Source organism: Musa acuminata, chromosome BXJ1-10 (genome assembly GCF_036884655.1).
Source record: "Musa acuminata AAA Group cultivar baxijiao chromosome BXJ1-10, Cavendish_Baxijiao_AAA, whole genome shotgun sequence".
In the NCBI taxonomy this organism is placed as follows: domain Eukaryota; kingdom Viridiplantae; phylum Streptophyta; class Magnoliopsida; order Zingiberales; family Musaceae; genus Musa; species Musa acuminata.
This window is the reverse complement of record NC_088336.1, coordinates 29,988,408-30,014,614: the sequence shown is the minus strand read 5'-3', so window position 1 is coordinate 30,014,614 and position 26,207 is coordinate 29,988,408. Positions and strand designations below refer to the sequence as shown.

Genomic DNA, 26,207 nt, shown 5'->3' with positions numbered 1-26,207 from the left:
TATCAGATCCCACAACGTTACACAGGGAAATAAACGAGAGCGGGCAATTTGAATTTGGGGGATCGGAAAGGATCACCGCTTGTAGTTCTGCTATTGGAAATGGATCCAAACTTGGAATTGGGTCGGTACGATAGAACCATAAGCTTATTGGATCCAAAATAGAGATCCAAATTAAAGAACCCGGTTCAAACTCGAATTCCGGTTCATCAAACTCGAATCAGAGTGTTCTCTCTCTCTCTCGTTAAAGGACGAAAACACAGCGGCAAGCGCGACCTCAAAAAGCAAGAAGAAAAATAAATAAATAAATAAATAGAATAAAAAGCGAAGAGAAAGAAGGGTAACAGAATAAGGCTTGGTTTGTTGGGGACGGGAAACAGAATTGGAGGAGGGCATGAGGTTCCGTTCCGTCTTCTTTGGGGCGGCGTCGAGGGCAAAGCTCGGAACTCCGGCGCAGCAGCAGCGGTTTCGGCGCACCTACTCGCATCTCCGGCGGCCGGACTCTGAGAGGTCTCTTTCTTCGCGCGTGCTGCTTCTCCCTGCCTATCGATTCACTCTTCATTCCATTTGCCCACGATTCTGTTTCGCTGTCCTTCTTTTGGGGGTTCGCAGGCCTTGCTTTGGGATCGCGTTCGACATCGACGGCGTGATTCTTCGCGGACGCACCCCCATCGGAGGGTCTCCGCAGGCCCTCCGGAGGCTTTACGACGCCGACGGTATAGCTATTCGTTTTCTCGTTTCTTGAAATCTGGTGTTCCTGTTGAGATCTTCTTGCGTGGTCATGCCGTTTCTTTTTCTTGAAAGAAGTCGATCGTGGGGGATTTGGTGAAGGGTTACAGTGTTCTCGAAAGAAATAGGCAGCACATCCCTCCTTAAGTAATTTTGCGATGACAACATTAGAACAAGATTGATATACAAAGTATCAGAAATTTATCATAAATAATATCATTCTTGAAGCAGGGTTGCAATGGGCAATTTACTATGAACAAAATGTAGGCATCTCGATCAAGGAACTTTCGATTGAAGTTCCTCCAACATCGATACCATCTTGGAGATGGTCATCGCTCTTGAGCAGGCTGCTGATGCTTTGAACAAAGGAGTCACGAACATTTGGCTATCTTCCTGTACAGATCTTGCATAGTCATTCGATTGTATGACCAACTTTTGCCACGTTTGCTTAATTATTCAGGGCATTCACCTACATATGAATCTAGAATAGTCGGCGTGCTGTTTTTCCAGTTCTGTCAAGATTTCTCACTGCTTGGTCTTTTTTGGATTTTATCCTGAAGCCATTCCACATTGTTGATTCACATGATTTCATAATCATTTAATAGAACTTCTTATGCAAACTTTGGTATGATTTTCTTGCCATGTGCTTGTTCCTAAGAACATTCATGGAACGCGTTTAGTATGCTTTAATAGCAGAAATGCTTTTGAACATTGCACATTTATCCAACACGATTTTCCTGTCTGTGTCCGTGCCTTGCTGTTTTTTTCAATGATGTTGACTACAAGGCTTGACACTTTTTTGCAGTTGTGAAATGCGTTCTTTAATTTTCCTACAGGATACATGCAATGCTTTTGAAAATTCATACAGTGCTTGATTGCTTATTTAAAATATTCTTTTTGGATGCCTTAGTTGGAATATTTTGGTTATTTTCCAAAATAGGCATGAGTCAAAATGATTTTGGTTATTTTTCATGGCCAGCTAGATGATCCTTTATGCTTTGGTTGATTCTTTTCTACCATTTAGTTGGAATATTTGTACACATCTATTCCACATGTGGCATTTTTCTTCTGGTCATTCTTGAATATTTCATCTTCAGTTATTCCATGCTGATCATGAGCTGTAATTTTCTGAATTATTCATATTCAGAAGTATGCAGCTGAGTAACATAGAATGATATTAAGCATACAATCACAGTTACTTATATTATACAATAAATGCTCCTTTTGCTCAAGTTTATAACATCTAATAAGGAAGTAATTCTAGAAAGATTTGTGGACACTATGTTGTCTCGTGTGACCTTCTATGGTTATTGCTATTACAATTGTAAATTATCATTATTTTCTTCTTTGCAGGTTCGTTGAAGGTTCCATTTCTGTTCTTGACAAATGGTGAGCTTACTCTTTGGTTTCTTTGAAGTTCATTATATTTTATTTCAACTTATGATAAAACTGCAACTCAAAATGACATGATTTTTTATTCAATGAAGTCTTCCTACCCCTTTCTGCAATTAATTTTTAAGGTTAGCCACCTTAAGTATTTGTGAATCTTATACTGTCAACTAACCTTACATGACTGTTTTTTTAGTGAGTTTTGAGGACGTGTATGTTCATTGCATTCCTTTATAACATATATATCTATGTCTATATATATATATATATATATATATATATATATATATATACATACATACATACATACATATATATGTGTGTGTGTGTGTGTGTGCATATACATATATATATATATATATATATATATATATATATATATATGTATATATTCAAATTGATTGATTCATTGCAATGTGAAGTGGAGTCTTTATAAGTGATGTTGAGAGAAGCTTACCTAAAGCTTGATTCTTGATATCATTGTAAATGTATAGGAGGGGGTGTCCCAGAAACCAAACGAGCTCTGGAGTTGAGTGAGCTTTTGAAAGTTCAGATTTCAGCTCTACAGGTAATATATAAATATTATCTGTTTATTTACTTGTCTATATTCAAATATGAGTGATTTGGCGAAGCTCCTACCCTACCAGTTAAGGATCACATAAAGCCATTTTATTAACTACATCCCAATTATGAATTGAAACAATTGTATGGAAAAGCTACCGAATGACATCCATGTTATCCTCTCTTGTTTCACAGACATCAGGAAGCTGCTGCTAGTAGTATTGAAAATCATATTTCAAATAACAAACAAAGATTTGAGTTTGAACTTTGAGTTTTGAAAATCTTTTCCTTGACAAGCCTGATGATAAATTGGATGACTTTTTGATATCCAGAACAAACTTGTTCTAGTGCTCCTAAAATATGTATTCTTCTTTTGATATTTCTTTATACATTTAACATGTTAGTGTGGGGTTTGAAAAATGTATGTTACAATGCTGAAATTTGATAGTCTTCTGTTTGCTGTTGAACAGGTTTTTATGTTCCTCAGTTTCATGCATCATCTGCATAATTATCTGCAACGACAACTGTCTAGGATCCATAACTTCTACTGATTTAACATGCACGACTGCCTGCTAAGTTAAGAAACATGATAGAAGCTCTTTTTTTCTGGTTGCTTGTTTGAATATTGAACAAAAGATAATTATCTGACGTAAATATGTATAGCATTATCAGATATTGCAGCACTAAGGTCATAATATATTCAATTTCTTCCACCATGTTAGTGTATACTTGCTGGAGCAGATAACTAAGGAGTCCTGTAATAGATAATATAAATTATTGCATGTCATGCTGTAATTGATTTATTTAATTCTGCTCTTCTCATTAGCTTATAACCTCTCAAGGTATTTGCTTATTTATGTGACTATGATGCAGGTTGTGCAGGGTCATTCTCCTTTCCGACGGTTGGTCAGCAGGTACTGAAATGAAGATCACAAAATTTTCAAAATATTTGGGTGTTCATTAAAAAAATTCATTATTTTTTGGGATATGTGTAATTTTTATTAAAATTTCTTCCCATTCATGAATTTTCTTAGGAGAATATATTATAGGAATTTGTGATAACTCTTCATAAGTCAATTTGTAATTTTTGTTAAGGACAACATTATTGCATGGTTGTTGCTACTTATAATCAGCAGATTCGAGAATGAGCTTATCGTTGCCATTGGAAAAGGGGAACCTGCTGCAGTGATGTTGGAGTATGGATTCAAGTAAGAATGAAGCATTATTATTAATTTTGAATATTCTTATCTACAACAATCAGATATTCCAAAATAGACTGCATTAGTATTGGATGTTGTATACTAGTTTCCTGGCAATATCTTACTTTATGTGCAGAAAAGTTCTTTCTATTGATGATTATGCATCATACTTCAATGACATCGATCCCCTCTCTCAGTACAAGAGTTGGGGTCTCAAGCACTCGTATGAGAGAAACTATAATTCCAAGGGTTTGCAACCAAAATATGATGTGTATTCAGAGAGAGTAAAAGGTGCATTTGTTGTTAGTGACCCTGTTGATTGGGGAAGGGACATTCAGGTACTTATTTTCTCCCATTGCTTCTAGAGTATGTAAGTTGTTTTCTTATATGAAAGTATGTGCAAATATATCGACATATCATAGTCCATTCTTTACATGCCTTTTTGACTATCAAGCACCTATTGATACAAGTATTGCACTTGCACAGATCTCATGGTAACATATAAAATTCAGATGATGAGACACAACACTTATGCAGACATTATGATATCCTGATGCTTCTCTTCAGTCAGAATAAGACCATATAGATATTGGATTATAACAGAAGTGAATTGTGAATCAACAGTGATTCTGGTTCTCGTGTGTTGATCTCTTTGGTTATGTGAAATTAAGTTCTTGTGTTTTAATCTCGCTGCTTCATAATAAGTGCCTCTCTGTTCCTTATTTATTAGATCGTTGCTGATTTATTTCGTTGAATCGAGTCTTCTTGCAATTTATGTTTTTCCTTGTTCATTTGGATGTACCTAGCATTATGAACCATTTTCGTTAACTTTTCAAGTATGTATATGAAATTACACTACTATATACTCGAAACTGCCTATCAACTTACGTCGAGAAAATGTTACATTAACTGGTTTTCTCACAAGCTTCAAATGATACATATCAATTTACGCTGAGAAAATACTACAGTAACTGTTTTTCTCGCAAGCTTCAAATGATAGTTGATGATGTCTAGGTTTGAGTTGGCGATTTGACTTTCACAAACTACAAATTTTGATATGGAACATGCATGGATGCAGGTGCTTTGTGATATTTTAAGATGTGGCGGTCTTCCTGGAAAGGAAAATGGACATCAACCACCTTTATTTTTTGCAGCAGATGATCTTGAATACCAGGCAAGATAAAATTTAGATTAGAATCTTTTTTTTGAACAAGTTCTGGCTGCTGATAAATATTCGATTTTATATGTGTAATATTCTGTAATTTCTCTGGAGAACTTGAGGGAAATTGACCTCATGCTAATCTTATGTAGGCTGTATTTCCTTCTGAGCGCCTTGGGATGGGTGCTTTCAGGATAGGACTGGAAAGCATATATAACAGGTACTAGATATCACTGCTTACCCACCTCAATGGTCATGAAATTGTGCGAAACCCTCATATGCTTAACTGAAAATGCAGTATCCACAGCAGTCCTCTGGAGTATACTTCTTTTGGGAAACCAAATCCATTTGTTTTCAAGAATGCCGAGTCCATCCTGACCAAACTGGTGACACATGTGTGCCAGGTTAAGGAGACTATGATGGGCGAGAAATGTGCATTCAATACCATTTATATGATTGGTGATAATCCTAAGGTTGACATTAATGGTGCCAAGAAGGTATGTCAAAATGGACCCAGAATTCTTCCATAAATTGTGCTAGCATAAAAAAGAATCAGATTTATATACACAATCCTAGTATGTTTGTGAATAAAAATTCTACCATATTTAAGACCTGAACTCCTAAGCATGGAACACCCGTGGTGGTCATGATCAAGGATTGAAATTTCGTACAGTACCGAAATTTTAAGATTTATTTAGTACGGTACGGTATACCGAACGGTATATATATATATATATACCTCTATGTGGAGTAACGTCGCCTCGACGATGTTGCAGATTAAAAAAAAAATTTGCAAGCGACGTCACCTGAGAAGAGAAGAAAAAAACAAAATCTTCACCTCTCTGCCCCGCGACATCGATGCCTCTTCTCTCGCGTGCGGATGAGAAGTCGCCGATAGACGAGGAGGAGAGCGGCGATCTCCAGGTTCTCCCTTTTATTCCTATTTCTTTCTTCCCCTTCTCCCTCTTCTTTCTTCTCCCTCGGTCACCATCGATGATAACGTCTCAATGGACAGTATCGCTCAGTAGCGGATGGTCCGTGTACCAGTCGGTTGACAAACCGGTATGTACCACCCGGTACGGATGGTATCGGTCATGATATCCCATGTTGGCTGTAATGTACTGAAATGATCAGCAAGTCTCCATTCTGCTGCTCATGCTTTGTAGATCAATAACCAGCATGTGATTCAGTCTGCTGCTGTTTCCACCATTGTCTTCACAATTCATGCTATTAACTACATAATCAGTTGGTTTCCACTTCCATGCATCCTATTCCACCACCAAAAAGGACCTTTGTCTACCTTATAAGGTCCCTCGAGGTATCTGGTTGTCACATACAAGTTAACAAAGCCCCAGAATAATGGTGACTTGAGAAAAACCAGGGTGAGATCCTTTCTAACCTGTTTAAGGCTGCTGCTGCTACAATATTTATAACTTCCTGACAAGCTTACTGAATGTTGCAAAGAATGTTTTGAATTTTTTTAACACATCCACTGACAAGTCCTGGTTTATTATTATATTGTTGCAGGTGGGACATCCATGGTTTTCTATTCTCACAAGGACTGGGGTATTCCGGGGTAAAGACAACCATGAACAGTATCCAGCAGACCTGGTAGGTGCAATTATTCTCAAAATTATGTATCTTTTATATTTAATCAGACTCGACCAATGTACCCTCACACACTCAGGTGGTATAGTTATGATCACATGCAGGTAGAGTGCAGATCAGTAAGTTACATGAAGTTCAGTATACCACTGTATAGTGCTAAATAATATATCAGGATTTTAATTTATCATCCTGATACTAACAATTTGAGCACTGTATAGTGCAGATCTTAAATTTTATATATGCTTTTAAGAATAGATTTGTTGAGAATACACATTTTAATTAGGTGATAGATACTGTCATGAGTATTGGTTTGGAATAGAAGGCTTGCTGCTATATGCATAATGATCTCTTTTTAGGCAAACATAAATCCAATATGCCATAACTCGAACTGAATGACCTTTTTTTTCTCAGGTTGTGGATACCGTTGGAGACGCTATTGATTTCATTCTGAAAAAGGAGTGCACATGAGGTGGACTTTCTAATATTTTGGTGGATCTCCTCTTGAAGAAGTATGAAAATGTCAAGTTTCAATCTTCACGAGCATTTGGCTGCACCGATGCAGAGATATCTCAGATATGTTTTTGAATTTGATGTTGCAAAGATACCTCACGAACACTTTACCTGAAGTGAACTGTTGCTTTGATTTTACTAAATTGCCATACTAAATTGCCAAAAGATGCATAATGAGCTTTTTTTTCTCTGAGTTCACCAGAAAATTTATTTGACACTAAAATTTGTTAATTTTCTTATCATGTGTTGGATTCGTCCCACACCGTTGAATGCTGCAAGCTCATACGAGAACCACCAAAGCTCAGGGAGACGGGGAGAGAGAATTTTGGAGATCCTAAATGAAAAAGATTTGGAGTTCCTAAATCATTAAAAACCTCCATCATGTGTGATCTACATAGTTTCAGTAAACAGAATAACAAAAAAAAAAAAATCAAGCTTAAGGGAAATGCGCAACTGTTCTCTTTGCATCGAGAATGAAACTCAGCTACAGAGACCTACCATGTCAGAGTTCACTTGCCCGATAACATTAGGTGAGCCTTGTGAAAACCTGAACAACAAATGAAAGATAATCAGCTCACTTGATTAGATCTTATATCTAGAAGCACCATTTAAGAATAACAAAACCAAATGAAAGATAATCAATCACCTGATTGCTCTTGCCTTCCTTTTCTCATCTTCTGAACTATCATCCATCTTGGAGTTTGTTGCAAATCTTTCCAACCGTGCCTTCTTCTTTGCGGCCTCATCAGCTACAGTGTCATTCTTAAGCCCAAACCTAAAATATCGCAGAACAAGAGGCCTTCAAACTTCCCTCACAAAGTTCACAATCTCAGAGTGGAAAAAAAATGTCAGCCAAAAGTAAGCACCTCTCTGCCCGGGCTTTTCTCTTTTGCTCCTCTAGAAGTCCAACATTCTTTGGTCCACTTAATGTTGACCCAGTTCCAAACCTAACAATGAGATTTGCAGTAAATGTAAAGGGAAATTATGATTCCCAACTAATTTTTTTAAAAAATAAAACAGAATCTGAAAACAAAAAAATTGGGTTAAATAATTGGAAACAAGGTACTGAAACAGAACTGAAAAACAATGACCACAACGTACTCCCAACTCATAGCCCACCTGAGACAGCAGTATTTTATCACAATATGAAAAAGCCGAATTGGAATGCATTCGCCACAAATTTGGATTGTGCCTCAACCACTAGAAAAAGAATCCTTCTATGTTGTAATAGCAAATATTATAACACCAATACAATTTTAATTCACAGCAAACAGTCAATAACACATAAATACAGAAGGCTTTATGTATGGGTTCACTCTTGTTTCAGTGAACCCATCCCATGCTAAGATATAGGCCTACATATCTTTTATATGTAGTAGGTTTGCGGTGGCCGTCATGGAAATAATCCATTCCAAATAAATGGCTGTACCCATACATAACAGTTCAGGGCGCTTAAATTAGAACCTACAGATATCATTCTCATAGAGACTTCCATGACTTCAGATGCCTATTTAGTTTGCTAAAATGGCACCACCAAGGTCAACTAAAACTGAAGGTAGTTCACTTCCAGTGTATTTAAATACGTTAAGTAGAAAGGAGGGGAGGAAGCCTCCCTTCACAAGAGCTGCTTTTCTCATGCTCCAGTGGCGATTCTCAAGAAAATAGCACAAAAATCTAAGAGTGTAATTAATACACCAATTTTATTATTTAGCTTAAACCAAAACAAAAAAGATATAGGGAAAAACAAAATTAAATAATTAAACTCTCCAGTGAACCACTACACAATTTAGTTTAAGCTTTTAAGCAAGAAACTAAACAAGTTTACAATTAACTAAAGATCATATAAAATTGTTTCATAACTGTACCATCATGCTCTTGTTCTTATTTTTAAAAATGGCTCTAATATGCCAAAGCTGCATAGACTTTACATTATGATATAGAACAACTTGGAATCTTAGACCAGAATTAAACATAAACTTCAAAATCATTCTATATAATTCTTTATCTCCTCATTTAACCCAAATCAATATATGGTGCCAGATCTGGACATTTTACATCCGATGAATACTAGCCTCTGCAAATAGCATCTCATACTAAAACTAGGTTCTAAAGACAATCATCTTACTGACATAATCACACATGAGAGTTTTGGCAATATCAAATTATTTCTTAAAGAGGCGATTATCATGAGCCAGCACACAAACATATTATAATTTTTTGTTCCTAAGGACTAGAACTGACAAGTTTCTATGAGATAGAACTACCAGATGAACCATTCAAGACATTCCTTATACTATCAGGGAGAATATCTCATCCACCAGTATGATCGTAATCTCCTACGAGCTATTTCCATGTTCAGTCTTCGTAAATTGGCATGCAACTTAATATCCTAGTCACCACGATTCTCCTGGTGCCCCCGATTAAATCTCTCTCCTCCCCCCCCCCCTAAACCCAAGATAAGTTTCGCTCAAACGAACTTGAGGATAAATTTCTCGGAAAATAGAATTCAAAATTCAAACTTCTTACCTCTCTGCTCGTGAATTTCGTTTCTCCTCTTCGGAAAGCATTACCGCCGTCCCGAATCGCTCGGCTCGCCGAAGCTTCTTCTGCAGATCAGTGACGGGGCCGTTCTGCATGGCACTCGTCAAGACCGAGTTGGATCCCACGGCCGCAGCGTTCCCATGGATTGCGGGATCCAATCGGGCAGAGCTCGCGTCGGGCGAGGGAATAGGGTTTTCAAGGCATGCCGCCGGAGGAGCGGGTTTGTCGGCGGCCGCTGCCGGAGGTGGAGGTGTCTCTAGGGCTTTCTTTCCGGGCTCGGCGGAAGCATGGGGGTTTTGGGACGCCATGAGGATTTGGGGGTCGGTGAGAGGGAGGCACAGGCGAGGTGGTAGGGCCGAGCGGTAAGTGGCGTCAGTTCGTTGTTGGAAACCAATAAAAGGTGCGGTACCACCGACTCCAAGCCACCGATCAAACCGGTTCAGTTACTCGTCTCAAACTCGCAGTGCCGCTTGGGACGACAGGCAAAGGTCTTTGTCACGTAACATATAAAAACCCGAGCCGTTACCACGAATTAGGATATGCACTCAATGGATTTAGGATCATCATGGTAAAAAATAATTTATGAAATCATTCAGAAATATATACATTGGTTATAATAAAATCTTCTAATATCTTTAATGTTACACTCGAATCTTAACGAGGAAACAAAAAGGAAAGAATTGTGTTCCAATGGACATGGATCTTATATTCATTAATGATAATAAATAAAAACAAAGATGTCAGTCATATCATTACTATTGCCATGACTAGAACCATTACCAAAAACATTACTATTACCATTCTCATTACCACAACCAATACCAATATCATTACTAATACTATTACTTACCAATACTATTATACCAATACCACTATTATTAAATTTATCAATACAAATTTCAATAACATTACTATTGTCAACACAGGAAACTAAGCATTGTCACCACATACTTGCTTATTATGCGTAGATGTAAGGCAATAATCTACAAAAAATATTTTCCTTATACTGACTAAAAGAATAACCTATTGGAACAACACGTGCAATTGTTCTTCATAGTAAACACCTTTAAGCGGCCACCGTTATGCTATAATTCTAATTTAACCCGGTCTAAATATTAATCTTTTCTAGTGGCCGAAGAAACATTAAACGCATGAGCCCGGTGGTTCAACAAATTCATACGAAGAAATGACGAAGGAAATAACAATAGGGATCTAATTGCTCCCTGTTGCTAAATTTGATCCATAATCCCCTCGTTTCTTGCATGAAAAGTGCCCGAAAAGATCAAGGAAAAACATAGCAACAAACAAGATCGCAATAGAATTCCAAATGAACAAACGGAAGAGAAGAGAGGGATAAAGGATCTCACCGAAACTTTGGAGCGAAGAGTCGGAGCACTCAGCACCAGACCAAGAAACGGTGAAATCTCCGCGTATTCATAAGTTTCTCCTTGTAATGGAGATCACGACCTCCAATCCGATCGATCAACAGATCTATATTTTCGATCGATCGCGAGAGGAATCCAAAGGAACGAACGGAAGAGAGGGAGAAGGGTCTCACCGAAAACTCGAGACCATATCAAGAAACGGCGAGATCTCACCCTATTCATAAGTTTCTGCTTCTTGTAATGGAAATCACGACGTCTAATCCGATCGATCAACAAGTTATAGTTTCAATAGATCGAAAGAGGAACCCACAGGAGCAAACGGAAGAGACATGAGAGCGAGGAGGGTCTCACCGAATCTTTGGAGCGAAGTGTGGGAGCACTCGACACCAGATCAAGAAACGGTGAGATGTCAACCTTTTCATAAGTTTCGCCTTCTTGTAACGGAGATCACGACATCCAATTCGATCGGTTAACAGGTTATAATTTCAATAGATCGATAGAGGAATCCGAAGGAACAAACGGAAGAAGGTCTCACTGAAACTTTGGTGCGAAGAACCGGAGCACTCGAGACCATATCAAGTAACGGCGAGATCTTCCCCGGTTCATAAGTATCTCCTTGAGATCACGACGTCCAATCCGATCGATCAAGTTTCAATCGATCGCAAGAGGAACCCAAAGTAACAAACCAAGGAGAGAAGAGAGGGAGGAGGGTCTCACCGAAGCTTTTTGGATCGAAGAACCAGAGAACGCGACGCCAGATCAAGAAAGTTTCTCCTTCTTGTAACGGAGATCACGAAGTCCAATCCGATCGATGAATAGGTTATAGTGTCAATCGACCGAAAGAGGAATCACTATAGTCTCCATCGATCGCAAGAGGAATCGAGAGGAACGAACGGAAGAGAGAAGAGTGGGAGAAGCTTTGGACCGAGGGAACGAAGCATTCGACTAACGGACTATGACACGGCTATTTATGCGTAGTTCCTTCTTGAAACGGACGTGATAGGCGACCCATTTCGTCACGTGGCATCTTCTCAACCCGTTGATTAGTCGAACAGTGGGACCGTCGTTCTTCGATGAGATGACGTCAGGGTATTAGTAGTACTCGCCTCCAACAACCATCACAGGGATCGGCTGCAACGCAGATTGGAGCAGACTAAATGACCGGCCACCAGCTGCCCTACACGTGTCCAATCATACTAACCCTCTTCCTATTCTGAACAAATTCATGTAAATATACCGATTAATCAATTTGATAGTCATAATGTTAATTATTTGCAGCAATTTGAAGACAATAAATAATATGCTAATCATTACAATAGTTGTATTAAAAAAATATAAGAAATCAAATATTAAATCAATTTGAACACAACAACACACCAACTCAAACCGATTTATATACATTAGACTCTTCTAATTGCATTTAGAATACAAATATGTATATGTAACAACAATGCCACAATTACAATCTCAAAACATTTTGGAGCGTTTGATTACAATATGCATGAGAATATCTTGTACAAGCCTGGAGGGTGATACCAAAATGAATGCAAGAAAAAGAAAAGGAAAAAACTTCGGATTGCTATTGCACGTATAAACAAATGATATATATTTTTTTCTTTGCAATGAATAAAGTATCAACTGGATTTGTAAAATCTAAAATTCAACCTCAACACAACTTTCATCAACAAGATTACTGGTTTCTTCTGGAACAGAGCTGAGAAAAGCTGCTGCCACTGAGCAAAAGGCACACAAGGCAAACCAAAGGTATCCTTGGAAAGTTAGACAAAAAACGTGAAGCACCTCCCACATGATGATGGGGTCGAAGTCCCTCTCATCCAACTAGAAATGAGCTACTCATCAGATTGAGAAAACCATTTAGACCTGTTCAAAATAATTTCACAAGTTTATACGGTAGAAAGCTAGCTGGGTCAGTAGTTATTGATGAATATCAAGTATTTGCCATCAACTTACCGACGCCCAGCCTTCAGCTTACTGTTTTGTTTCTGAAACACTGGATGGATGCGTGCAAATATAGATGGTTTTTTAGGCTTGGCACCGAAAAGGAAGACCCGCAATGGTACCCTGGTCCTACTGGGAGAATGCTCCAAGCCAGCATCGGGGGTGCTTGCCGATGGAAATGGTTCAAAGTTCTCACGTAGCTTAGACCACTGCTGCTCAATTTCAGCTTGAAGCCGCCTGACTTGATCTAGTCCCTCCTGCAATTCACTTGCAGCCTTATTCTTCTCTTGTTTCATGTTCATCACCTCACCTTGAAACCTTGCAGCTTGATAAGGAGTGCACATCGCTTCCCCCGTTTCTGATTTTGTGTTGGCAGCAGTTGATATCTCCTCTTGCATATCATCAAGAGATGAGATTGTACTTTGCAGCTCACCTTTCAACAGTGCATTTTGTTCCAACCACACCTGGAGCTCAGTCTTCAATTCTCTCAGTCTTGTGGCTACTATCGCTGATTCAGGTTCCCCATCCTGATTGCCAGTAGCACCATCATTGCCCCCTGGTGTCTTGTTGTCTTTCAGCCTATCAATATCAGCTTGTAGGTCTTCATATTTGGCCTTGAACTCCTGTATGTGATGGAATGATGTGCTGAACCTTAGCCAGAATTCCAAATTTCTATCAAGCAAAGCGTCAATATCCCTTCTGAGCTTTTCTTCCACTGGTGAAATGCTTTTTGGCTCATTGATGCAATCTGCATTGCTGCCTTCCTCAAGGGGTCCATGTACTTCTGTAAACTTATCATCTGAATCTCTTTTTGTAGTGGATATACTTAGATCTTCAAGCATCTCAGAATCTCGAAGGTTGGAACTCTCTGTGACCATCACAGAGTTGGATGTGCTTTCAAGCTTTTGTTGACCATCCCAAGAGTCTCCAATGGAAGGTGCATCTGCAGTAATATCGGAACTCATCTTTAGAGAGGCCAATTGTTGTTTCAGCAACTGTATCTCCTCATCTTTCATTGCAATGACATTCTTCAGTTCCCCTATCAAAGACATTGTCTCTTGAAGATGTTCTTCATTTTTATTCTCTACTTCAGAGAGCCTTCTCTTTGTCTCTTCGTAATTTTGTAAGATTGATGTGTACTCAGCAAACACAATTTTTTCTGTACCTTCTAAACCACTTGGAACTACTTGCTGAAAGTTAAGAGCATGCTCTTTTTCATCAAGCAGGATTTCTTCATTGTCAGATTGACGAATGCCTAGATACGTTTGTGATAAGCCTTTCTCGCCCAGTTCATTTCCTTTCTTTGGGTCCTCAATCTCATCCGAAGCACTCTTGAGCTGAGAACCAGCCTCCATCTGGGAAGGATCTTCTGGGCGGTGACCAAGTTCCTTAGTTGTATGAATCTCCTCTTCCATATCCTTCTTGACGTCATGGATTTCAGTTACTTCTTTATCTTGGCACTCTCTCAGTGGTACAGTGCTAAACGCAGAAGCTTCTTCCTCTGTGGATGCATCTGCAACACACTCATCTTCTGGTGATTTATGAGACTGCAGCTTCTCTGAAATACCACTGAGGCTGTGACAGGCCTCACTAAAGTTGTCATAGAAATTTATTTCTCCATCTCGGACAATTTTCTCGATTGCCTGAACTTTGTTAAGCTCCTCTTCAGCTTCCTTCAGTCTTTCAGACAATGCATTTGAATCACTAATCAGAATCGTTTTCTCCTCTTCCAATTTCTGAAGGTATTTATCAAGTTCATTGTTTTCTGAAGTCAATCGATTTATTTGTACAGCCTGTGATGAAACTGTCAGTTCCAGTGCGAGAACTTTATCTACAAGCTCATTAATCTTCTCTGCAATTTCGATCACAGAGCTTTCAGGATTCATTTCAAAATGTGTCTTAATTTTCTTGCATATGGACTGTAACTCAAGCCTTGCATTGTCTAGAGAATAAAGGTCTTCCTCCATTTTTTCAGCTGTGAAGCTCATTTGTGTATTTTCACCAGACATATCTGCATCTTCCATTTCAGATTGGCAATACTCACCTTTGAGAGTCTTCAGTTTGTCCTTAGCAACCTCAATTCTTTCAGACTCTACCTTAGCCTGTTCCAACGATTTTTTCCGCTGTTCCTGCAAACTGACTATGGCATCCTCACAGGATTTAAGAGCTGTCGCTGTCATTAAGGCACGTGCCTCATCGTCTTTGATGACTGAACTGGTACCAAACTCATCTTGCAAGCAACTAACTTTTTCTTGCATATCCATGATTTGCTTCTCAATCTCCCAATACTTGGCTATCCCAGTCTCGTATGAACTCTTGATGAATTCTTTTTCCGTCTGCAGAACCAGTATTCCTTTCTGAAGCTTATCTATCTCTTCTTGAGCCTTTTCTTTATTAATCTGAGGTACATTACTATTCTTCTGTTTTCTCTTAATGGATGATTCATTTTCTCTTCTTCTGTTCATTAATCCCTCCACTGTTGGCTTGTTAATTTTACTTGGATCAATTGGGGTAATTGCTTTTGGAAAATTATCATCCTCCTCCTCTAGCATCGCATACTGGACTTGTTCAGGACAAGCAGTTGCTATCGTGTGGTTGGCCTTGTGCAATTCTCCTGAGATGTGGTCATATCTTTCAGCCAATGCTCTGTATGCCCTGTAGGCATCTTCCACGAAGCTTGTCAACTCAGGTCTCCTTTTGAAGTACAACTCTGCCCTCTTAGCAAAGGAATCAGCATCTGCTTCGATGAGCTTGAGCATTTTTTTCACTACCTCCTCCATCTCTGCAATCAAAGTTAATACCCACCTTAAGAAAAACAAGAGGCACAATGATGGATCACACACATTCTTTTACACTAGAATGTTCATTATGAAAATGTTCTACAGTATAAATTTAGCTTATTACAGGCCAGAATTATAAAACCTGCAATCAATGTACACAGATCAGGTACCAAGTCTGTCTTAGCCCTTCATTTCTGTAAGCAAATTGTTGCACTTGTACTGAAGCAAGGCACAACCAGATACCAATGAACAAAGGTCCAAGAAACGAATGGTTCAGAGAACTTTGACATTCCATTTATCTTGTGAGTAAGGTCATTCAGTATCTGGAACACTAATAACAGTCTCAAGTGATGGAAAATTTTGGTGAAGGAACATAATTTGCTTGATTTAGAAATGTTGAAAATAATTCATATGACTGATAAGTAGGGTGCTTTGGAGACTCGACTGGAAATGGCGTGAAGGCTCGCCCTCTTATTTGGAGACTCGATTGGAATTAAATAATTCAATGAAGTATTTGTGGGCAACTGCTTGTGCGTGTCGTAAGTATTCAACCAACCAACCATCAAATAGTCTATCATTCCATCATACTATCTGTTCCAAAAAGAGACTGTTCAGTGTAGTCACAATATAAATTTTCATAACTGATTACTTGGATTTCTATTTTTGAAATAATATATTCTTGAGCCCAATATGCAAGTGATGATTAAACGTATAGTTCCAACAAGAAAATTAATTTTGACAGAATAAAAATGCTCGTTAATCAAGATATAAGGTTTTCAAAGTGAAAAAAGAAACCAAATATATATCCTGCGTATGTAATGATTATGATAATTTTCCAATTGTTCATTCATTTCTAACAATTTGCAGAAAGAAACTTGCTCAATAACTTAGTACACCATATATTTCACAGGGATAAAATTGATCGATGAGGAATAAAAATAAAATAATAAAATAATTTTTAAAATTGATAGATGAGGATTACAAAAGATTAAAAGAAAAAAAAATCTTACTCAAGTTGACCACATATTTCCTTGCTTGAAGCAAAGAAAGTTGTGCCAATGCTTCATTAACCTATGTCAAAGACAAAATACACGAACTGCCTCAAGTTATTGCTCACAGCTCCAAACCTAAAGACAAATTCCAGCTTTGAACCAACAAGTTTAGGCCCTAACCCTGATGCTCCTTTGAAAACTCTCCTATTTTTTCTTCTTTACTTCCAAGTCCTAATATGCCACAAGTACCACCTGCCATATTTGGATGCTACAACTCACCGAAGTCCACATGCATTAGGAATTGAATGAATGTGTAAAACAACCTTAGCCCTCTTTCCTTCAAATTACAACCCAATTTAAACAGGATCTTTATCACGAATTTGCACATAGTTGGGAATCAACTTCATCGCTTGAGATTTTATCTCCTTGTTCTCAAGATGGTCAAAAATTACTGTCTGAATCAAATAAACAGCAGAATTTTTTTTGGTTGGGTTCTTTTGTGGTTGTTACACCAATCCTTGTCCCCTTTTCTTTACCACTTCTCTTTTCCCTTTATTCTTTCCTCTGTTTCTCTCTTCTTAACATGTTGTTCTAACCCTTCCCGATCGAATCAGTAAAGTAGCTGTTGTCGCTACTGCGAGTCTGTGGTAAAGACAAGGATGTCGATTTTGATTGCAAATAACTATTTCACATGTTTATTTTGATTCGGTTCTAAAAATATAAGCATAAATGCCACAGAACGACAAAACACAACAAGATCGCAGATAAGAGACGAGCCAAAGGGAGAGTATATAGATCAAAGACTAACCTTGGAGATTGCTGTCGAGCCATTTCGACTGCTTCGTCCGGATGTGGCTCGCCCACCACCACGAGTACGCGTTGCTGGCGGCCCTCTGCAGCATGTCTCCCCTCCCGACCCCTCTCCTCTCTTCTCAGAAAAAGATGAACTCGATGTGAGAAACAAGTACAAGGAAGAAGGGGAGGAGGAGAAGGTGGTGAAAGCGTCAAGAAGAAGTGATCGGCGAGCTGTAAAGGGGGAAGCCGAAGGCGGGCGGCGACTCCGAAGCAAAAGAAGGCGAGGCGATCAGTGCAAAGAGGAGGCGGTGCCGTCACCTCCCATCCTTGCGATGCCGGGCTGTCTTCGCTGGGTAAAGAAAGAAAAGAGAAGGAAATGGTCGGCAAAAGGTGGCGGTGAGGGGACACGGCAGTGCAGTACACGTCGAGACTACTTCCTATTAGTATTAAAAAGTGGTATATATATATACATATATGTATATATATATATATATATATACATATATGTATATATATATATGCATATATGTATATATGCATATATATATATGCATATATGCATATATATATATATACATATATATATATATGTATATATATAGTATATAAATATATTTACATATAGAATACAAACTTATCAATATATTATACAATTAAATATTAAAAGTCCATATCGCCTATGTTGGGTGATATATTATGGTACAATAAATATTGATATTAGTAATTAATCATAATTATCAATGATTAATTTTACTTAAAAATATATAATGTATTTAAATACTTTTAGAAGCAAAACTTTAATAGGATAACAATATCAATTAGAGTCTTAATATTAGTGTAATTTTGTAATAATAGTTAACTAAGTTTGAGTTTTATATCGGTATATGTGTAATAAATATGACGGGTAAATATGAAGGGGCACAAATGTGTGTGTAATTTTGGCATATGAAAATTACTTTTTGTTATAAATATATAATATAGGAAAAATTGAGGGTGAAAATTGAATTTTGAAAATAAATTTTCTCCGCATACCAATGTATGAAAAGTCAAAATCATTGTTGTCAAGACACAAATTAATTTATCACTGTATAAAATGTTATATCTAACATCAAAGAGACACAAAATTTAGTTGGTAAATTTTTAATGATACGAGCTAACTTAATTGGCAAAGATTTTGATTCTCTCAAGATTGAATCATCACCACCAACTATTTGTAAAAGAAAAAAAATTAAGATATCATTATATTATAGTTAAACATAATTAGATTCTAATACATATATCTTTCGGAAGTTTGAAAATAGCAATACCTACCATTACAAATTTTAATACATATATGTCTATATCCTTCCAAATATTAAGATCTTGCATGGTGGTTATTAATTAATTTAACTTAAAACGTACAAAGATATAAACATGTATATTATTCCTAATATTTTAGTAAAATAATGATTTTTACTGATATTAATTGATCAAAAATTGCATAAGCAAGTTTTCAGATTTTGAAGGGATTATATAATTTTGAAGGGATTTATATATATATATATATATATATATATATATATATATATATATATATATATATATATATATGTAATTTTGCCAACATAATTGCATAACTAATAGCTTAGTGCATGAGTTCCTTAATAAAATTATAGCAGTCATCACAAGCAACATGTCAACATTCCTAAGGCATAAGCATGTGACTTCATTACCAAATATCTTAATCCACATTCAAGTCATGCGAGCTATAAATGATAGCCAATTGGCACTTCTTCCTTGTGCCTTCAAGATGTAAATATCATGAAAAGGAACATGCTGTCCAACAGTTCCTAAGAACGACCATGTTACAATATTTAAATATGGTAAATATCATATAATTTTAGGACAAAGGATAGCACCAACATGTTAGGGTTGATACATACAAGAAAGAGTGAGTAATTAAATTTCCACATCAAGATTTACCATGCAATAATACTTAGGAATACAATAAAGTGAAATCATGTGCCCACAGGCCAACCAGCTACGTTGAAGAAGTTTGTATTTAGCAAATTGCTTTGCAAGTTCTTACCAAATGCTACACAATAGTAGTCAACTTGACCGATGCTTTCAAGGTAGCATACTTGACCATGTCTGGCCTTGGATGATGGATGCAGCTTGAATTTGCCAGAAAAGTAGCAGGGTATGATACATTTTGTGAGATTCATCAATGTCATGTTGTGCAATGGAAGGGAGTGGAGTTGGAAGTAAGCTAATCCCAACTCCCATTCAACAATCATCTGTTGGCTGGTCATCCATCAACTATTCTGTTTGCAGTTGCGTAATATAGGGCTAGCAATAGAGCTGTAGAAGAACCTACTGGATGATGATAAACTCCATGACAATTTCTTCCAAGAGGTCATTCTCTAACAATTTCTCCATCTCTTTAACAATTACTTCAATGCTATTTTCGATATCTAACCATCTAGGATACAGAAACTCCTCCAGATTGCAATCCATCTCCTTCCTTTGGTTAACCACCATTTGCCACAGCCTTTCAAGGAGATCCTCGTGTTCCCATGTGTGCGTAGACCTATTTGATGGTGCCCATGGGCGGGGACCAATGCCAGAGGCCACGATACCCGCTAAAACGCAATTAACAAGATCAAACAACAGCTTTCTTTCTAATCTTGACCATGATGCCATCACACCGTACTTCCTTTCAAGTTCATCAAAAACATGTGGGTTTACTGGATAATCAAGCGAGTAGCAAGCATCCAAGAGTCTATCTTGGTCAGCACCATGAATACCTGAAGCAATGAGAATGTCGAGTAAGTATGAGAAATCTCTGTCATCTTCATCCTTGAAGGCTTGAAATATCTCCCCTGTTGGTAGAACTGACAGACTATCTCCTGCAGAATCCTCATCACTTGATATGCTGATGCCCAATTCCTCTTCATACCTTTCTGCCGACTCCAGCTTAAGAAGATTGAGTTGCATTCTGAGCTCTGCAATATAGTGAATTTCATAGGAGTAACAACATGTCACCTAAATATGTTAGAAGATCAGAACAATGGCATGGTTAATTCACTTGCCTTGAAGATCAGCACTTATTCTCTCAAAGCAGCCTGAACATGAACTTTCTACTTCAGACGGAGGCTCTAGGACAGAGACTGGACTTTGCTGTTCACACTCCTTGGAGCTTAGTAGGCTTGCTTCAGATGTCTCTGATTGAGATAGAAGTGGATCAACTTGGGGATGGTCAGCTAAATCTTCCTGGAGTGTCTAAGATAAATAAGAAAAGACTATCAAGAATCACATGCTGAATATCAAAGAAATAAGCTATAATAGACTCAGCAAAAGGAAAAACGTAGTGTATATATACACACACACATGAAAGGACAAATGAAATTAAAAAAAAAAAAAAAAGTTCTTTGAGGTTTGAAATTATGTTGTGAACATCGGCAGGCACTCTAAACTGATAGAGGCACAACAAAATTTCAGCAGTAAGCTGACTTTATTTTGTGTCATTATCTTGGTTTATGAAGATGGCTACCAGGCAGTGTGTGTGCCAATGGAAATAGAGGGAATACTGCAAGATAACTTACATATCCAACAAGCATATCTTTTCTAATTTATGGTGTAGGAGGATAAATGAAGAGATTGTGAGATGCTAAAATAGGATCAGAGCAAAAGTTCAGATTATCTTAGACTTAATATCCTTCAGTTTCATCAAGCAATCAAATCTTTAGCTGCTGTCATGCTAGAAAAAATTGTGTGCACAAAACATGAACATGATAGAAAAGCACCTTATTGATAATGTCATTATGATTGTGGGCAGATAGTTCTTCATTCTCAGGTGTCAACTGCTTAACAAATTGCTTCACATGCTCTCCTGGAGTAGTCAGACTTGTTGCGTCTTCACAAGTGAGAACCGAGGGGGTGTTTGTTAGGTGCTTTATGTCAACGTGAGGCTCATCATGGTGTGCTAGAAGTACATGCTGTTCTTCTGAGAGGTCTCTCAGATGAATGCTCTTCCTCGGTTCTTCTGAATGTACATAAATATCCAGCTCAGGTAGCTCATTTTCCGCTCCAATAGAATGTGACCGGCGATTCTTGTTGGTGCGATGCCTAGAGCTTCTGGAAAGTGGCTTTTGCCTCTTACCAAAGTTTTCGACTGAGAAATCATCAGGACCCATGTTCAGTACATCCTTGAGCATATAACAGTCATCATTAGCACTATCACCACCTTGTTTTCTGTAGCTTACGTTAGGACTTTCAATTGTAGTGGACTTAGCAGGAAGAGACTTGGACCTTTGCAATTTTGTAGATCTGTTCTTGCTGCTAATACCTAAAGAAAATCCCCAGGTTCCAAATGACTTGTTTCCAGAGAATTTGTCATCTGAAACTTTCTTTGTACCTAATGGGACCACAGTGGCATCTGGTGTCTCTCTATCAGATAAAGCAAGCATTTCACCCAGTGTGCTCATGCCTCTGACAACAAGCCCAACATCCTGACACTGGTGGGTCATTTTCCATCTCTCAGACATGCGTTTTCTGGCCTCTCTGCTCACAGATGATTCAATTGAGTATGAAGATGGAGAGCTGAAGTCAATACTCCACTCATCAGAGTGGTTAGGAAACTGGCAAAATGATTCAGTATTGTTGAGCTTAGCAAGATCTGATGGGATAAATGGACTTCCACTCCCTATATGTGTGTTCAGTTCTGAGGCGATCTGCCTTTTCGAATGGTTACCTACAGTATAGCTCAACTGTCTTGCAATCTCTGTGGCAATATCTCTGGAATCCTTTGTTGTGTGCCCCAAATACTCCACATTTTCAGAAAACTTCTGCCTGTCTGTTCCTTCCTTATGTAACTTCTGAATTGCAGAAACTGCAAATTCTCTGTGCTTTCTTGATCCAAAATGTAAGTTCTCATGTGAAAAGGAAACAGGACCAACCATCTTTTGGGTCTTCTCAAGACTAGGTTTCAAAACAACAATGCGTGTAGGATGTACATGAGTTTCAGTCTTGCCCATGTATGGTGGTGTTGAAGAATTGTGGGGAACAAAACTACTGTATTCCCTACGAGAGCGATTGGTAAAGCCTTGTGTAGATTTCCTAATAGAGCTTGTAATTTCATTTTGCATATGAGAGTACCTTCCATATTTCCTTTCTGATTTTGACCATTCAGTGTTCCTGTGCTTCTCAACTATAGAGGATTTTAGTACCGTAATCTGGCTTGGATGAGAAGAGGGTGGTAGATGGTTAACATCTTTGAGATGTCTATTGAACAAAGAGTCAGGATCTTGTAGTAATTTCATGAAAAGGTCTTTGTTGGAATGAAGAATTTCCAGTGCATCATCAAACTCTTTAGAGTTCTGAAGTGTTTCATCAGTTGAAAGACGCTTGACATCCATGAACTTTTGCCTTACAAAATTCATGCCAGTCTCACTTCTTTTAGAACTTAGCATCGTCTTCCTGGTTGATCGGTTCTTATGTTTCCTAAATTTTGCTGTCTCCATCACTTCAAAAATGTCTTTGAATTCTTGATCCTCATTAATACATTTGTGGTGTGAATGCACCTTTGGTGGCACAAAATTTCCCTGAAATCCAGTAGATGATTCTGGCTGAAAATAAGCTTCAACATTTTTCAGTTCTTTATGGGCTACTGGAGGCGGCGAGGGGAGCGTATTGAGACCCATCAGTTTCACAATTACACTTGGAGAGGCATGCCTACTTTCCATTTCTTCATCCATTAATGTTTGTATAGGCTTCATAATGGCTTCCTTAGACGAGCATCGTCCAAACTCGAGGGCAAACTTCAAATGCCATGAATGGGTTAGTTAGCATAGTGAACTCGTTTAGAAGCTAAAAAAATAACAGTTGATGCTTTGTAAAATTGGAAGAATAATAAAAAGCTAAACTAAGAAAGCTCAGTAGAAAATTGAGTTGAGTATCGAGTGCCACTAAAACCAAAACACAAGCAGCATAGATTTGGATAACAATGATATCTTCTGGGAATCTCACTCTTGCTGACGATTATGGAGCATTCAGCAAAACACCAGATATAGTAAATTCTTAACATCCCAAATATCTCGTTGGTACCAGGAAATTTCACATGCATCTTCATGACTGAAATACATGAAATTTTCGGATGTCATGGAACCTACAGATTTAAAATACACTTACAGAATTTTCTTCAGCGAAAGAGTTACTTTTATGAGAAGAACCACGTGTGATCCTTGAGGTATCCATTCGTCTTCTGGATTGAACAAAACCTGCAACAAAAGATGCATTCTGTAAAAGAGTCATTCATAAGGTATGAACTACAACCAAGAAAATTCATCCATAAGGCACTTTTGTGCTTGTGAGGAGATCAACACGAATTATATGCAATGTCAAGAATTCACATCCAAGCAAGATGATTTTCATCACCTTGAGTAACTTACGTGAATGATATGTGCAAAAGAGTGGCTATTTTAACTCAATTTTGGTAAAGAAAATATGTATGGACATGTACATCAGACGGAACATCAGGGTATATGTAAAACAGGTAATTGAAGGAAAAGACTGTGAAGCATTTCTTAGGCAGACCATCTACTTGAAGGAAAAGAATGTGAAGCATTTCCCTTGACCGATAATTCTATCATGCATTTCCACAGCTACACCTATCTCCGCTCATAATGACAGACCATCTACTCAACTCTATTCTAGAAACTAACATCCCAACACAAATACGTCAAATCCAATTATGGAAGAAACTACGAAATAACTTCTAATGTCCCAAATGTTACTTCTTCTAGTACAAATTTGCACATTTTGTCCCCTGGGTTTAGTGCTTTTCATTTCTTCCTTGCAGTTCACAACTTCACATATACCTGACAGGCTTAGACACTCAAAGCATATGCATGGGACAGTGAAATAGATATTATATATCAAGAAGAAAAGAAATATAGATTTCAGCATTTGAGAGACAACAATGGAAAACATGACCATATCCATAATTAAAGAAATAAATTGCCATAAGCGCTACCACTCTAGTAAGCATAATTAATCCTTGACTTCCAGGCATCATTTAGTATGATTTGCCGTTTACAAACTTGACTTTAGCAATACCTGAAGACAGAGTTGGTTTTCGCACAACCAGAACGAGTTCATTTACATATCCAACAGAGCTTTTCTAGATAACTTACATTAGGTGAATCAGGTGACGGAGGTTGTACATCTCAACCTCTACGGGTAAGGACTAAGGACAGTTGCCCATCCTATAGAATGACCAAAGAGGAGCTAACCTAATAACAGGAACTCATTCGAGAGACCAGTATCTTCCACCAAAAGATCATCCACACATTCGATCCAAAACCTACGGAACTCAAGAATGACAATAGGAAAAAAAAAGAAAAAAAACACTAAGGCCCTAAATCAATGCGGCAATCATTCATAGTATGACTTTAAAAGAAGAAACTTGGGGACACCGTCGCCCACACCGTCCACTTCACTGAGATGGACCATAAAGAACTATGCAGAAATGGAGGTCATAAAACGGATCATTAGAAACATATAGTTCAAACAAAAGTCATTTCACCGGAAGAGCCTCTGGCTAGTGCTGGCTTGTCTCTCTTAATTAGACGAAATAAACAACACATCAATTTATCTAAGCACAAGAAGATAAAAGAAAAAAGATCTCGATTTCCCGTCCGGATTAGAATAGAACCCACTTGGAAGACCTGGTCCGGTGATCACAACTTCACAAGAACGAATTTTTTACTGTTATTATTTGAAACAAACCGACTAAACACAAGGAAACAGAGCAGCACGCCCTCGTTGCATCGTTTTGAAGACGATGAGGAACGAGAACAGCCAAAGCGTCCCGAGAACGGTTCAAGAAAACAACAACAACAAAGAACCCTCGAAATCCACAGTATCCCACGCTCCGAGCAGCTCAGGAAAACACTAGTCGAGAAAAAAAGAAACAAAATTTGAACCCAAGAAGAGGGAAAAGAGGCGGACCATCCCCGGGGGACGACGTCGCAGCGGCGGGCCGGCCGGAGCCGAGCTTCGGCTCCTTCGAGCGGCGGGGCCTGCCGACGCTCTTGTACATTTCTCACGTCCAAGAACTCGGTGGGGAGATTAGAGGCGTCAGGGAAGCAACTCAAAAACCACGAAAGTGGAATGCGAAAGCGGCGGATGGATGGAGCCCCACGAACCGGTAACTCCTGCCAGGAGACGCCGGTGATCGAAACCACAGATCTCAGAAACAAGGAGGAGGCAAGAAGACGTGGGAGGAGGATGCTGCGGAGAAGAGGGAAAGGTCGGGTTCGAGTGATGAGTAGTACTAATCACACTCCGCTTTCTATTATTTTATATGTTATATATTTAATAATAATAATTATTATTATTATTTTGTTGGGTTTTGAAAATTCAAAACGAGAGGGAGGCGTCGCACGTGCGATCACGCGCCGCATGGAAATTGTATGCGGGGAAACGCTACGCGACTACGGACCTGCTGCAGCGGGGTCCACGTAACACGAACCACGGGATTCGAGGTTTCTTTTTGGGTCCAAATTTAATATCGTATATAATGCAGACTCTCACACACCGACGATGGAACCAACCGAGTCGAG

At 38.3% G+C, this 26,207-nt stretch overlaps 4 protein-coding genes across 9 annotated transcripts; 1 reads left to right on the top strand and 3 right to left on the bottom strand.

The window, feature by feature from the left end:
• The first annotated feature begins 293 nt into the window (after nucleotides 1-293).
• On the top strand, nucleotides 294-7,345 carry LOC135586716 (mitochondrial hydrolase YKR070W-like). Of its 5 annotated transcripts, XR_010480782.1 has the most exons (13): nucleotides 294-507; nucleotides 610-713; nucleotides 2,080-2,115; nucleotides 2,610-2,683; nucleotides 3,550-3,590; nucleotides 3,810-3,884; nucleotides 4,012-4,213; nucleotides 4,954-5,049; nucleotides 5,187-5,254; nucleotides 5,333-5,531; nucleotides 5,811-5,958; nucleotides 6,562-6,645; nucleotides 7,054-7,108. XR_010480782.1 is itself a non-coding variant. In XM_065087848.1 (12 exons), the coding sequence occupies exons 1-12, from the start codon at nucleotides 392-394 to the stop codon at nucleotides 7,108-7,110; spliced, it is 1,152 nt and encodes a 383-aa protein (XP_064943920.1). In that variant the 5' UTR covers nucleotides 297-391; the 3' UTR covers nucleotides 7,111-7,345. The 5 variants fall into 5 exon arrangements, 4 of the variants coding, with proteins under 4 accessions (XP_064943922.1, XP_064943923.1, XP_064943920.1 ...); XM_065087848.1 differs by lacking the exon at nucleotides 5,811-5,958 and having other exon boundaries at nucleotides 297-507; nucleotides 7,054-7,345; XM_065087849.1 differs by lacking the exon at nucleotides 5,811-5,958 and having other exon boundaries at nucleotides 298-507; nucleotides 3,813-3,884; nucleotides 7,054-7,345.
• Nucleotides 7,346-7,491: 146 nt separating this feature from the next.
• On the bottom strand, nucleotides 7,492-12,003 carry LOC103969003 (protein MODIFIER OF SNC1 11-like). 2 transcript variants are annotated; one of them, XM_065087852.1, is made up of 5 exons: nucleotides 11,796-12,003; nucleotides 9,679-10,183; nucleotides 8,019-8,099; nucleotides 7,799-7,927; nucleotides 7,492-7,699 (listed from the first exon to the last, which is right to left on the bottom strand). In XM_065087852.1, the coding sequence occupies exons 2-5, from the start codon at nucleotides 9,999-10,001 to the stop codon at nucleotides 7,633-7,635; spliced, it is 600 nt and encodes a 199-aa protein (XP_064943924.1). In that variant the 5' UTR covers nucleotides 10,002-10,183; nucleotides 11,796-12,003; the 3' UTR covers nucleotides 7,492-7,632. The 2 variants fall into 2 exon arrangements, with proteins under 2 accessions (XP_064943924.1, XP_064943925.1); XM_065087853.1 differs by lacking the exon at nucleotides 11,796-12,003 and adding an exon at nucleotides 11,061-11,786.
• Nucleotides 12,004-12,634: 631 nt separating this feature from the next.
• On the bottom strand, nucleotides 12,635-18,016 carry LOC103969002 (protein NETWORKED 2D). The gene is made up of 3 exons (XM_009382395.3): nucleotides 17,618-18,016; nucleotides 13,050-15,819; nucleotides 12,635-12,959 (listed from the first exon to the last, which is right to left on the bottom strand). The coding sequence occupies exons 1-3, from the start codon at nucleotides 17,709-17,711 to the stop codon at nucleotides 12,929-12,931; spliced, it is 2,895 nt and encodes a 964-aa protein (XP_009380670.2). The 5' UTR covers nucleotides 17,712-18,016; the 3' UTR covers nucleotides 12,635-12,928.
• A 1,519-nt stretch (nucleotides 18,017-19,535) lies between these two features.
• Nucleotides 19,536-25,900, bottom strand: LOC103969001 (uncharacterized). Its single transcript, XM_009382394.3, has 5 exons — nucleotides 25,594-25,900; nucleotides 23,773-23,861; nucleotides 21,390-23,402; nucleotides 20,676-20,865; nucleotides 19,536-20,588 (listed from the first exon to the last, which is right to left on the bottom strand). The coding sequence occupies exons 1-5, from the start codon at nucleotides 25,682-25,684 to the stop codon at nucleotides 19,957-19,959; spliced, it is 3,015 nt and encodes a 1,004-aa protein (XP_009380669.2). The 5' UTR covers nucleotides 25,685-25,900; the 3' UTR covers nucleotides 19,536-19,956.
• Nucleotides 25,901-26,207: the final 307 nt, after the last annotated feature.

Coding starts and splice junctions, on each gene's coding strand:
- LOC135586716 (XM_065087848.1), top strand. CDS start 392: ATGAGGTTCCGTTCCGTCTTCTTTGGGGCGGCGTCGAGGGCAAAGCTC. Junction 508..609: donor CGGCGGCCGGACTCTGAGAG/GTCTCTTTCTTC, acceptor GGGGGTTCGCAG/GCCTTGCTTTGGGATCGCGT. Junction 5,532..6,561: donor ACATTAATGGTGCCAAGAAG/GTATGTCAAAAT, acceptor ATATTGTTGCAG/GTGGGACATCCATGGTTTTC.
- LOC103969003 (XM_065087852.1), bottom strand. CDS start 10,001: ATGGCGTCCCAAAACCCCCATGCTTCCGCCGAGCCCGGAAAGAAAGCC. Junction 8,100..9,678: donor CGAAATTCACGAGCAGAGAG/GTAAGAAGTTTG, acceptor TCTCATTGTTAG/GTTTGGAACTGGGTCAACAT. Junction 7,700..7,798: donor AGGAAGGCAAGAGCAATCAG/GTGATTGATTAT, acceptor TTTGTTGTTCAG/GTTTTCACAAGGCTCACCTA.
- LOC103969001 (XM_009382394.3), bottom strand. CDS start 25,684: ATGTACAAGAGCGTCGGCAGGCCCCGCCGCTCGAAGGAGCCGAAGCTC. Junction 23,862..25,593: donor GACGTCGTCCCCCGGGGATG/GTCCGCCTCTTT, acceptor CTTTTGTTGCAG/GTTTTGTTCAATCCAGAAGA. Junction 23,403..23,772: donor CTTTCGCTGAAGAAAATTCT/GTAAGTGTATTT, acceptor TGGCATTTGAAG/TTTGCCCTCGAGTTTGGACG.
- LOC103969002 (XM_009382395.3), bottom strand. CDS start 17,711: ATGCTGCAGAGGGCCGCCAGCAACGCGTACTCGTGGTGGTGGGCGAGC. Junction 15,820..17,617: donor GCTCGACAGCAATCTCCAAG/GTTAGTCTTTGA, acceptor CTTTGATTGCAG/AGATGGAGGAGGTAGTGAAA. Junction 12,960..13,049: donor AAGCTGAAGGCTGGGCGTCG/GTAAGTTGATGG, acceptor TATTTTGAACAG/GTCTAAATGGTTTTCTCAAT.